The sequence below is a fragment of the Nannobrachium achirus genome (assembly GCF_963921795.1).
Source record: "Nannobrachium achirus genome assembly, chromosome: 12".
Lineage (NCBI taxonomy): Eukaryota > Metazoa > Chordata > Actinopteri > Myctophiformes > Myctophidae > Nannobrachium > Nannobrachium achirus.
This window is the reverse complement of record NC_137832.1, coordinates 39,946,902-39,960,966: the sequence shown is the minus strand read 5'-3', so window position 1 is coordinate 39,960,966 and position 14,065 is coordinate 39,946,902. Positions and strand designations below refer to the sequence as shown.

Sequence of the window (14,065 nt, the reverse complement as noted above, 5' to 3'; positions counted from 1 at the left end):
TTATAGGTGTCAGGGGGATTCTCTGCACTGCACACTACTGTGTCAAGTTTTAACTTCGCCTTTGGCTGTGTAACCTTGCACTCCAAAGACTAGCGCACTTGATAAGCAAAAAAAAAAAAAAAGAGAAAAAAAGGGAAAAAAATAGGAAAACAGACAGTAAAAACTAAAGGATTCAACAGTAAAAGGATCCAACAGTGGTGGTGGCGGCAGAGGTGTCGTGGATGGGGGGCAAAAGTGCACCAGTGCCTGGAACAGAGACTACTTCCTCTGCTTGATAACAATTGCTTAGGAGAGAGACCTTCAATGGTACGCTCCAAATAACCCATTCAAAGGTAGAACAAAGGACAGAGTGCTGTGCTAATGAAACACAGGAGGCCCACCGTCAGTTTGAAATAAACATGAGTGGTACTGAAGTGATGATAGCAGGATTGCTGCTTTCTGCTATCGCAGATTCGATACATACATACAGTATACATACTAGGGATGTGCGCGATTATTCGGTTATCCGACTAAACAGGGCTGATCCCACTATTCGGTTTGTAAATAAAATTCGGTTATTCTATTAAATATATTTTTAATTATTGAGATATGAACTTTATTCAACATTTGCATCTTGCACCCATATTAATGTCATTTCTTTATAATAAAAGGTTGCTATAACAAGTAAAATAAGCAACTTAAGAATTACCATGGGTGATTTGCGGAGCCTGACTGTCATACGTGGTCACGATGACCCACAGCGGGTGCACGCAGCGGCAGGCTGTCTGTCTGTCTTTCTGCTGCTTCAACATGAGTAGGCCTACATTGAGTGATTTAGCAGCATCATTCATCATTCATTAATCTTAAAACTTGCTACGATGCAAAGTTTGTCTGAGTGCTTTGCCTTTGATGGAGAAATCAAATCCAAAAAAGGCGACTGGATGTGAATCACTCGTTACCTCGGCTCGAGCCTGCTGCATCAGTTTGATCTGCTCATCTGAAGAATAATCCACTTTGAGGTGAGAACATGGAGAAAGTAGTCTCAGTCATAAGTTGGCTGCGAATGCCATAAATAATGGTTTAAAGTAGGCCTAACATTGATGAGAGATGAGCGAGATGAGAGAGGTCGCTTAACGAGAGGAATCCTGTCAGTCCAGCTGCGCTGCTGTGCGCTGTGCTGGGGAGTTAATTGGTATTTGACCTAGTTTTACGTCTTTCACTGGTGATGTAATCAATTATTTTGGAGCAGATTCCAATAGTATAAACATTATTAAAAGGCTTTCATATACTCTTGATATCTTTTTCAAATGAGGTTTAGCCTAATAGATTGAAATGTGCTAGATTTTGGCTATTTTCTGCTTGTTAATGTCAATAAATAAATTCATCAATTAATTTTCGGTTATCCGAATATTCGGTTTCAAAATTGTCGTGTACACGTCAGTGAAATTAGTCGCTAGGAACATCCCTAATACATACATATACATTATACCCTTCCATGTGTTAACTCTGTTATTCCTCAACCCACCAACTATGTGCACCCTCCTGTCCTACCGTCTATACTCTTGGCGGGTTTGTAGGCGTCGTTCTTGACGATCATCTTGATGAGGTTCATGCACTGGACAATGAAGCGCTCAAAGGTCACTCCCTCCCCAGCTGGCGTGAACACGTAGCTGACGGCAAATTCAAGGGACCGCTGGATCAAAGGGATGAACGCGCACGGGTGGCACTCCAAGAAGTCCAAAAGCTATGGAGGGATGAGAAAGAAGAGATGTTAGCAAGTGGGGGTGGCAGGGAAATGTGTTGGGGCAAAGGGATTAGTGAAGAGAGGCAGTGAGAGGTATTTGTCATTGTGTATTTGCGCATTCGTGAAATTCGTCCCCTAGATTCACCCATCCTAACTACTAGGAGCAGTGGCTGGGTGCTCTTTTTGAGCGGTGGAAGACCGCTCCTCTGGATCGACATGTCCATGGCTGGCTGGCTATGTGTGTAATGTATGTCTGTATCCTGGCAATACCTCTTCTGACCACAAACACACGTTGAGGGGCGCTGTTGAGCAGGCCACACACACCCCACAGTATGACACAGGGTCAATCGGTCAGGGGTCATTGAGGTCAACGCACGCACGCACGCACGCACGCACGCACACACACACACACTTACTTCTGAGAGTTGGATTAGATCATTAAGGTATTTGTACTTTACTTGAGTATTTCCAATAGTTTACTTCTACTACATAGTACCTCAACCCCTGCATATACGTCAAGGTGCGCAGGCCTCCAGCGCTCCGTTCACATGGGTGTCTTTTCTTTTATTATACATGTTATTCCAACCCGTTATTTCCACCTCCATCAGGTGCCCTGGCTGACCAGGGGGAGGCATCATAGGTACCAGGATTACAGCATATTTTTTGCGAGGGTACCTACCCTAGGGGACACGGGGAGAACATGCAAACTCCACACAGAAAGGCCCTTTCACCAACCCCACCAAGGGTATGGGCAATGATGACGGGAATTGAACCCAGGAACTTCTAGCTGTGAGGTGAGAGCGCTACCGACTGCGCCATCGTGCCCCCTAGGTGGCTGGGGGCTCTTAATACAACGCCCAGGGAGCAGGGGGGTTAGGTGGACACTTCTCTTCTAGGAAGTTGTTACTGCAAGCGCGCTCCATCCACTGCTTGTAAACTCACCACTTTAGTGTACAGTATGATCGTCTTCTCCAGCTTCTCTCTGCATGTGCTGTCTGGACCGACCTGCCGACCTGCGAGACACAAATCAGGATATAACACGGTGGCCCTGCTCGGTTGTGATTGGATGTTGGTGCCCCTGAAGTTGTGGGGCCCAATCAGGGCCCATTATGCCTTAGTTTATCAACAGAGGCTGCTGCACCCCTTGGAAATCCAAGTTGCACACAGAGATTCCGGACTAATATCTAACACAGTGATATTAGTCTGGCCATGCAGGGCCATTGGTACTCTGGTCCCGCCTGTTTCTGACTCCAATCAATTGGCAGAGCTCTGGGATAGTGATGTTGGAATCGTTTCAATTTGAGAACAGAGAGAGAGAGAGAGAGAGAGAGAGAGAGAGAGAGAGAGAGAGAGAGAGAGAGAGAGTACACAAGGGAAAAGAGAGACACAGAGAGAGATACATAGATGAAAGGAGTCCTGGCATTGTCTTTCATATGGTGGTATGAATTCCCCTTAAGCTCTGGACCCTGCTCCACTTTATCACTGCAACTCCAAGAGTCAACTGTCCCCCAGCCCCCACCCCAGGGGAAATAACAAAACGTATAATAGCAGACTTTTCTTTATCCAAGAAAGTGCAGCGGAGAAAAAAAAAAAAACAGTGAGTCACTCTCTCCCATGTAAGATCTGCTTACATTTTGTGCAGCTTAAAGCCAGATCCAGGGGCCGTTCATGATGATACCAACAGCCCCGGGCCCGCTGTCAGTCATCTTGAGCCAGGCTGTCAGTGTCTATCCCTCCAGTGACCTGTGTCCATAAATCTTTACTGATCTAAAGTAGCCCGGGATTTTTTTTTTTTAAGAATCGTTCACTTTGTGATACAAGCACCAAATTTTGCACAAGGTTTCCTCTGGACCTACTTTTCCCAAAAAGCATGTAAGCCACTCAAAAAAATGCAATAGGTTGGGGGTAGGGGTGTAACGATACATTTTAATAGTGATTCGATACATAACACGATACATGGACGATATTGGTTCATTCATGGCGATACGATTCGATTTAATTTAAAATCGATATTGTAACTATTTACAAAGAAATGTAATCTGTGTGAAAGGTGTGGATAGTGCAGGTTCTTAAGGGAAATGTATTATTATGATGGATATAAATAAGTAAACACAGTGATTATCTGCCAAATACATGGACATTGTATATTGACAAACCTGCACCTTGACATGAACCCAGAGATTACACACATTTATCAATAGACCAGTGTAGCTACTGTATATGGAAAGGAAAAGTAATTAAACCCCTCCTTTTAATTTTTTCTTCTTAAAAATGCTAAATACAATGCACAAGTAGGTAGTATCGATACAATCGATTCTTTGCACTGCCGATTCGATACGATACAAAATAAAACTATATGATTCGATTTTAGCTGTTTTCATTTCGATATACTTCGCTTTTTTAAGTTAAAAACGATATTTCAATATTGTTACACCCCTAGTTGGGGGGTCCCATTGACTTTCTATACAGGAAAATAATACAAAAAAATAAATCTGCTTTAAGTAGCATGTGAGGGGTCAAACTAGGGGTTTTTCATGATCCTGGATCCAATGCATGCATTCTTTTGGGCTAAAAACGGCCCCAACAAAACTGTAAAAAGTGATGACTCAACACTAAACCACAGTTTTGTTGAGGCCTTTTTTAACCCCCCCAACCTATTGTATTTTTTTGAGTGGCTAACATGCTTTTTGGGAAAAGTAGGTCCAGAGGAAACCTTGTGAAAAATGTGGTGCTTGTATCACAAAGTGAACGATTGTGTCACTAATTTCCCGGGCTAAAGGGTCCCCAGCTGCGATTAATGATGATTGCCTTAAAGTGCAGACCTGTAGGTTCGATTCCTGACCCCGGCAATGTGTCGAGGTGTCCCTGAGCAAGACACTTGACCCTAGCTGGGAGAAGCTGAAAATTTCCCCCACTGGATCAAATAGCTCTAAATAAAAATACTAATTATTATTACTAGAAAATCGCGGCCGCTGACGCGGCCGCTCATATCTAGAAATCGCGCCCTAACGGGCGCTCACATTTGATCATAGTCATTGAAGACACAGAACTGTTTTAAAGTAGCAGTGTTTCTGGCAATATCAGCAAAAAGACAAATGAACAGACAGACAGTTGTTACTTTGCTCTCTCTGTCGCTCTCTCTCTCTCTCGTGGTGCCCCCTCTCTCTGTTACTTTATCGTTTGAGAGAGAGAAATGTATATCTGTGCACAAACACGTAACGTTACGGAGCTGCTGTGCGACGTGTATCTTGGGAATTTGGAAAGATAATCTACTGTCCCGTACTGGGAAAGATCATAATGTCTGCACTACACTGTTCCTGCCACCAGGGGACACAGTAGGCCTACTACACTCATCAGTACACTGCACCGCGTGGAACTATTTGTAAGTCTGTGTTTCGGCCGGAAGGTTTATAATGGACGTACTATGATGTAATTCGCGTCATAGCATTAAATTATTGTTTTGTTTAATTGTACATTGTGCAAGTACAATACGTTCAGGGAAAGCAGCTAGGAATGTAGGGGGGAAATGCAGCGATGTATGTGTGAAAGGAGGAATCTGTAAAAGCAGTGGTGTGAGAGTCTATCAATGACATGCTTAAACAACACCAGGAGCTGGCCTGTCTATTAGTAGAAAGATCATCATCATCTCTCTCCCAATGTACACGTCCAAATAAATTCAACCTTGACTTATCCCCCAAAAATGTTTTGTCAGTGTCACCGTTTTCCAAGCCGTACAATATGTATGGTCTCACTACTTTCTTAAACATTTACCCTCTCACTCTGTCACAAATTACTCCTGTCCATCTTCCTCCATCCGTTCCACTCTGCCTGCACTCTTCTTCAGCTCTCTTCCACACTCCGAATCACTTTGGATGGTTGACCTCAGGTCATTAAACTCCTTCACCTTCGCCACCTCTACTTGCATCCTCACAGTTTCACTGTCCTCCCTCTCATTCACGCATACATGGTCTTACCCCTGCTGACTTTCATTACTCTTCTCTCCAGTGCATACAGTAGGTCCACCTTTCCAGATTCTCTTCAACCTGTTCCCTCCTCTCATAATGTTATCTGCAAGAACCATCGTCCACCATGCCTATGGCAATACAATGTTTGTGTTGCTGTGTGTGTGTGTGTGTGTGTGTGTGTGTGTGTGTGTGTGTGTGTGTGTGTGTGTGTGTGTGTGTGTGTGTGTGTGTGTGTGTGTGTGTGTGTGTGTTTATTCAAGACAGCAGATTCCACCAAGTTTGCAGGTCTGCTACTAGGTTGTCTGCAGCTGTCAAGTTGTAATCTAAACAGATGCTGTGTAAATTCAAAAGTCATCAAAGTGACTGGTGGGGGATATAGATCAGGGTTGACAAGCACCTTGTAATCTACACAGCCACCAATCAGACCTGCACAGAGCTTTGAGGCACAGTGGAATAGAACTACAGTAGATTGTTGTGAGTGACAGGACTGTGAGCCTGGGCAGAGAGACAGAGGAGCATTGGCTTTACTGCTTGCCATTATGTCACTGATGTCATCAAAAACAGCAATTACTTAGTGAGAGAGTGAGACGCCTGAGACTAGAGCGAGAGAGACACACTCCCTCTGTTTCCTCTGTTTCTTACAGAGGGAGTAAACAAGCACCTCTACCTAAATCAAGACATAAATCTTCCAAAGGGCTAAGCGATACCCCCACTGTAATGAAAGCAGGGCCAGACTGCAAATACGACCATGTTACGAACAAGGTCTTCGTGTCTTCTCGACAATCTGAAGATAGACTAACAAAGAGGCGACCCCCATGGGAGGACTATCATCTCCCTGGGAGAGCCAGACTTCAGAACGGACAACAGAGAACAGATCCAAAAGATGGTAGGTTATTTAGCTGACCTTATCTGGCTGACAGGGAGCTGATATTTCTCCCTTGCTCGCCTGTGAGCTGCCTTCCTCTCGCTGCCAGCCACATACATATCAACAGGACCCCCTGACCCCCGTCTCCCCTGCCTTCAGCATAGTACATAGCGATAGTGGCACCTAATATATCAGTAATTATATTTCTGCCTCAGTCGGCCGCTTCTGACTTGGTTTGAAGTACTTGTTTGAGACGTATCATTCATTCAATGACTTCTGTGACAAAGATCTACAAAGTTATGTTTACACAATTCTGACAAATGTCCTTTTTTTTAAATGAAATTAACTCAGAAAATCCACCGCTCACTTCGAATTGGGTGTGATTTTTGAGCTGTGCTCCTGGAAAGAGCTGAACTCCAACATCTGGCTTAGGCCGGGCTCTGAAGCGTGGCCTACATCTGGCCTACATCTTGGTACAAAGCGCTCAAAGTTTGTTGTACGCCCAATAAATGTTCAGGCTCTGATGCGCGGAACTCCATGTATGGAGATAACTAACGTCACGGACAAAGCGGACCATACAAGGAGATATGCACGTGTGTCGTGTTTGACACCATGCGAAGTGAGCGAGCACCGCTCACTTCGCAATTTGTGGACATCCACTGGCTTTCCACTCGGTGCAGAACATGATATCACCAGTAATAACAGAACTGTCCACGGGCAAGAATAGTCTCCATATATGGATGACCATGTTACGTTTGTGACATCCACTGATGTATTAAGGCTATATACTCTTTTACAGATGTAGCGGAACAGGAGCCCCAGACAGCTCAGTGCAAGCTGGCTTTCCAGGCAGGAGTTGCTGGGCAGGAGAAATAATGAAGCATTGTGCTTGTAACAGAGTCTTATTGTCTGTATTTGACAGCTTTTCTGTAAATGATCTGTATACAATTTAGTCAAGAAAAGGCCATGTAGTTGCTCAGTCTTAAGTAATTTACAACAACAACTTTGTTATCAATATTTGCTCATTTCCATTTCAGCACATGTAAATGCATTGTGCGACAGGGTTGTTCATGTCTCGACTCTGACAGGCTCACTCCACTCCAAGCAGTTTGTGACTTTAGGACACATAAAGACACTAACAAAGTTCCACAATACCAAGAAGGAGGGTGTCCCCTAGTGGTGTATGTTCTGGGTGAGCAAGTTTCATTGAGATGAATAGGCTGTCATTTTTTATGCAGCCTCCTGTTCTCATATACCTCACTGGTCACCAAGCAATACATCGCCTTGCTTACAATATATTGAATTATGACCCCTGTATCGCATTGTATTCGATTAATGGCAGTACACAGCCCTACTAATAATTAGGAAGGTTTTAAATGCAAAGCTCAAAGTTGTGCATTTGACAAATATCCTAAAACAACAACTAATATTTGCAGCAAAGGTTTGGTAGCTAAAAGCTATATAGTGGGCACAGCCATAACATACAGGTGATGTGACCTAACTGTGTGAAACAATTCAATAATTCAGGCAATAGCATTACATCTCTCAAATTTCAACAAGGAGAGTAGGAGACTTGCTCAGATACAACTCAAGTTTTGAGATTACTGACAGCATTGTTAAGATGTCAGATGCATATCAGCTCACGGGTGGATGCTAATCATGTTAACTAGAGCACTTATCTGCTATGATCTGACACTTAGACAGAAATAAAGAGAAAAGTTATAATTATACTCACAGCATTCCAGGAACTGCTTCAGCCTTTCAAACACTGCATTCAGAAAGCCCTGGAGAGAATGAAAGGAGAAAAGAGAGTTTATTCTGACATTTTGGCAGGCATATCTTTCATGGTTTCCCCATCAGCATTATCCAGAAGTGTAAGTACTGAGTACTGTAATTATAAAACATGTGTATGCGTGCGTGGCTGCGTGAAAATACATTCCACAATTGGGTATATGCATAGGTCCACGATAATCAATTGATGTACTGTATCTGGAGCTTAGCTGCAGAAAATACAATGACGGAGATTTGATAGATGGTTTGTTTATCCTAGTATTAGTGTTCAGCCATGAGGCCAAGAGCAACAACATTAATCAATGACAAAATGCACGCACGCACGCGCACACACACACAAAACCAGGTCCACACACACACACACACACACACACACACACACACACACACACACACACACACACACACACACACACACACACACACACACACACACACACACACACACACACACACACACACACACACACACAAAACACACACAAAACCAGGTCCACACTCAGTCAGATAGCAGGTTTGGCTCAGGATGAGGATACAAGAGGAAGACAGGAAGAGAGGTCATGGTTAAAGACAAAGCTTGGTAAATAGTGGGAGATGGGAAAAGTGAGCGAGATAAGGAGGGAGAGAGATATCGAGCGAGTCAGAGTGTGCATTCTAAATTCGAACCTATATTCTAATTGAAAACATGAACAGATGTTTGAATGTGAAAATTTAAGTTTGATTGAACAAAAGAAAAATATTGGCCCTAGGCCCCTAGACCCCCCTTTAACATTACGGAGCTGGCCTCGCAAGGTCACAGATCTGTTCTTCCGCTAAATGGCTGAGCCAGGTAGAGCTGCGCTGAATGCACACACAGGAGTCCCATGATGTACTTTAATTCAGTTTTTCCCAAACATTGGGTCAGGACAAAAAGAATTTCAGATATTTTTAGTTTTTCATCCCCAAAATGCCATGAATTAAAAAGATTCTACAAGCTCATTGCACCACAAACGCTTATAGATCACCCATGTTCATTATTAAATAGGACTTAATTGGTTAATTCAATAAGTATTTTTGTAAGTTTGGGTAACAGGGAGACACCAAATGTTTCTTTTGGGTCTCAACGTGAAAAGTCTGTCAACCCTTAATTGATTCAAAATTAAAATGCCATTTCACAACCAAACTCAACTGAAGAGAGAGTGATTTGTACTCCAAGCAATCTAAAAATCCGCTTTTGGAAATACTTTTGATTTTGATCAGCACTGTAATTACACCTCAGAGTAAACATCTTTGTTGTCACATTCCTAAAAATCGTGATCCTTAAATTTAACAAAAACATTCCAAAAGTGTAGAATGAATAGTGAATACACAATTGTTTATTATCAAGCCTGTTTCATGTCAAGGAAAAGATTGTTCCATGTTTATTACAACACAGCTAGCTCAGTGAGTTTAATGTCAGTACTCGGTAACACTTCAGTTGATAGCCCAGGCCTTATTGAAACCAGGGGTCCTTAACAGGGGGTCCTCTGATACAGTGGGCTGCCAAACCTTTATTTTGTACAGTATGTAAATGAGTAATCTCCATGTGGAGGGGTTGTGACCGGTTGTCCAGTTCCTTGTTAAAATTCACCATGCTGATGACATAACTGTTTTTCTCCCTCGCTCCCCCAGTCTCAGCATGCCTGGCTGATGTCTCAGTGGATGTCATCCTACCACCTCAAGGTCAACCCAGAGGCTCTTTGCCTCTGGGAAGTCTTGACCCCTGCAGTATCTTTCCACATCAACACCCAGGTGACAACTGCCTTACTTACAAAGGAATCGGTCTAGCTCCTCATCTCTATACTCGACTACTGCAACTCATGCCATCTAAAACCCCTGCAACTTATCCAGAATCCTCACTTGGTCTTCAAACGTCAAAAATGTTCATAGTAGTATGTGTGTGCTTACTCCACTGCCTCCGGGTTGCTGCTTGCATCCAATTCAAATCACTGGTGATGAGCTACTAGACAGCCAAGGGCATAGCACCCCTACCTCCAGGATATGATCCAGCCCTACACCCTTTCCTGCTCACTATGATCAGCAATATATGTCTGTCACTCCCGTCCCTATGACAACCTGGCCAACGCTCCAGGCTACATACAGTAGCCTCCTTTCCCAGTCTTTCATGTCCCATTTCTTTTTTCATTCAGGCTTTATTATCTGCACACTCCACCAGGCTGAAGGCAGGTGGATAACTGTGTGTCAGTCTGTCTGTAACTAGATTAGCAAAATAATATTAACGCTGGCAGCAAGCCATGGATATTAAGTGATACTGTGAAGTTTAATCTGTGGAATTACCTCTTCAGTCTCCACCTCACCTCCCGTCATTCATTGACTTTGCATCTGCCCTTGTTTGCTTTTTAGATCAATACTAGCAAATGTTTCCGTTAGCAGATATTTAACGACCATTGGCCGGTAAATATAAATATTGATGGCCATCTTGGCGGAACAGTCGGGGCGTGTGTGTGTGTGTGTGTGTGTGTGTGTGTGTGTGTGTGTGTGTGTGTGTGTGTGTGTGTGTGTGTGTGTGTGTGTGTGTGTGTGTTCTGTACGTAGCCTATATCGCACTTTATGTGAACTGGTAGAAACTAAGGTGCAGGCTTATGGTAAGGCTGCATCGTTCTGATGCTTGTGGGTCTCGAAGGTCATAGCATCTACAGCAGGGGTCTTCCAACGTTTTCAGGCCAAGGACCCCTTAGCTGAGAGTGAGATGAAGCAGGGACCCCCTCTACATTATTGTATAAATGTGTGATGCCGATTTTTATAGATAGATTCATAGACTTGTTTGACAGCACTGCCATCAGTCTATGTTGGATTCATGTTAATGTTTTTTTTTTTCCAGACATTTAACCACTTAAATCATCGATATTTTGTAAACTTGACCTTTCACTATGTACTTGGTCAGCTCTTTTTGACCTCTACACAAAACCTTTTTGCCGAAAATAGCAGATCTACAAGCTCTCAACGCCTCGCGCGCTTGTAGATCTTGTAGATCTAAAGTTCTCCTCGGAATACGGATGTGAGGGTTCAAGTTGTTAATTTAAAATAATGATCCTATCACACAAGGATTTGGCGGCCCCCCTGTGGTAACTCTGAGGACCCCCTAGGGGTCCCGGACCCCCTGTTGAAGACCCCTGATCTACATCCAGTATGATGGCTACTACGAGTTACTAATCAATTCTGATTTTGAGTAAAAAATCTGAAGCCAAACTATTTGAGGTCGAGTGTCTTTGCTGCTGCAGTCTCTGGCATAATTTTCAATGGTGTCAGCAACACACAGGCGTGACGACAGGTAATGAAAGATGAAGGATGAAGGCCATACATTGTCCTCATAAACCAATCAATATCTTGTTGAAGAGACAAGGTGACATATTCATAATCACTGCAATCAGTCAAACCATTGAACAGGGAAATATCAACCAAAGGTGACGTGTTTTTTTTTCTTCTTTTTTTTTTATTAATAGCATTCTTAGGTAGTGTAGGATACATTTTACATTCTTTAATACGGACTTGAACTGCCTATAAAAAATATATACTGTAAAATAAAAACTTAATTAGCCGACCATATGGTCTCACAAATCAAGTGAATTATCCGATTAATGAACATGTAAATCGCAGATTCCTGATTCATGACCCAAGGTCCATTAGCCTTAACCAATTTCCACAGCTAATTTATTAAAATGCCATCCGTCATGATAATTTGTATCACATTACAGTGCACTGATGGAGCTGAAAACTAGATCAATGGTTCCCGAACGGTGTACTGAGGGTAGGGCTGTCACGATATGACATTTTACATGACGATTAATTGTCACTCAAATAATTGGCGATTAACGATTTAATTGTGTTTTTGTCTTTGATAATTACATTTCTGTTTGGCTTTTAGGCTTTGAAGTTGTACATGGTAGATATGACACATAACCTAAATATACAAAGAAATTACTGACATATTTGACAACTTTATACTTAAAAAAGAACATTGATAGTGGAAATAGCCGATCTACAAGCTCACGTTGTGAGCTTGTAGATCTGCTATTTCCACTATTTTTGACCTTTTTTTAAAATATATGAACATTTTTCAACATGGAAACGATTATGAAGATTATGAAAAATAATCACGATTATGTCAAAAAATCACGATTAGACGATTATGTAATAATTGTGACAGCCCTAACTGAGGGCCCACTGGTATGCCATGCAATACCAGCAATATATACAATACAGTACTTTTGACAAAGCATTGTTATTTTGGGCATGTCATTAGAAGGTAGCACGGGCTAAAATACTGATGTGTCCCTCGGGCAGGGTCAGAAGGGTCCAATTGCCGCGGGTCTCGCTCAGGGCATTCCGAAATGCATTTACCCACCAGGATCTGGGAGGATCTGAGCTTTAAAAAATATATATTTATATGTTAAGCCTTCGACTGTAAAATCATTATTTAAATAGCTATACTTGTTATAATTACATCCATAGTGTCTGTTCTACTCGAGGGGAGTGTGTCTGAAACACAGCGATGAGTGCGCGCACACACACACACACACACACACACACACACACACACACACACACACACACACACACACACACACACACACACACACACACACACACACACACACACACACACACACACACACACACACACACACACACACACACACACACACTCTCCGCTGTAGCTCTGGGAGAGGCGGGGGACGTGCGCTCAGTGCTGGAGTAGAGAGAGAAGATAACCAGTCCCAGCCAGACAGGGTAAATTTTCCCTGGCTCCGTTTAGGATCGGATCCAATTTTAATCTGCTCCATTTCGGAGAGGATCCAATCACTCTCTGGGCCGTTTCAGGCCAGGGCTAGTAAATCAGAATGTTTCTCTGGGAAATTCGTCTCATTCCAAATACTCTCGGTTCCGTTTTAGGACGGTTCTAATTTTTCTTCAAACTAGATTCGGGTAAATCTATTACCGGTATCTTATCCAAATCAATTATTTTTCATAATCGATCAGTTTGATTAACTGTTGCACCCCTAAGATAGCGATTTTAAGATGCTTCACCTTCCCATAAATCAATTATGATCAGATTTTCAACACAAGCTCTAAGATGTCAATGATACACTTCACCATTTCCTTGTTCTTCTGCAATGTGTTAGCTGTGATTAGTCTACTTTTCTTTCTTTTCTTTTTCTTCTTTTTTAGGCTACTTTTTTTGGGGGTGATTTTACTGATGGACAGTAGGAAATGGGAAGAGAGATGGGGAGTGAAACGGAGCAAAGGTCGATTCGAACAGCCTAGGGTACCCGGACCACCACACTGGGAGCCCGGACCATGATTAGTCTACTTTTGAGAGAACAGACATGCAATTCATCCATACATATGAACAATTTCCTGCTCTGTAAAAAGTGTTTGTTGGTTTTAACTTTACTTTGTAAGTCTGTATGACACTTAACCATAAATGAGGCATAATACATTTCCTTCAGGTCATCTTACTTTGCAAACACCACAAGTTGAATAATAAATGGATGATAAATTGCATGGGCAAACAGAAGCACTACGGCAGGAGGACTCTTTGAGATACTAATTGCCTATAGATCGAACCATAAAATATTAACTTTGACCCAATTACTTCTGCTTGCTGTGAAGCGAAATCACCAGCCATCGCTCAAGAGCTAATGCCTTTTTAATGTGTGGTCTGCTCCCATCATATAACCT

At 42.6% G+C, this 14,065-nt stretch overlaps 1 protein-coding gene across 2 annotated transcripts in view; it reads right to left on the bottom strand.

Moving 5' to 3' along the window:
* The window catches only part of ipo11 (importin 11), a 219,418-nt gene that overhangs the window by 171,174 nt on the left and 34,179 nt on the right, over positions 1 to 14,065 (bottom strand). For both annotated transcript variants that reach the window (XM_080738216.1, XM_080738217.1), the window contains exons 8-10: positions 8,289 to 8,337; positions 2,666 to 2,736; positions 1,531 to 1,723 (exon numbers count right to left, since the gene is read on the bottom strand). In XM_080738216.1, coding sequence (XP_080594342.1) covers positions 1,531 to 1,723; positions 2,666 to 2,736; positions 8,289 to 8,337 — 313 coding nt within the window. The remainder of the gene's footprint in view (positions 1 to 1,530; positions 1,724 to 2,665; positions 2,737 to 8,288; positions 8,338 to 14,065) is intronic.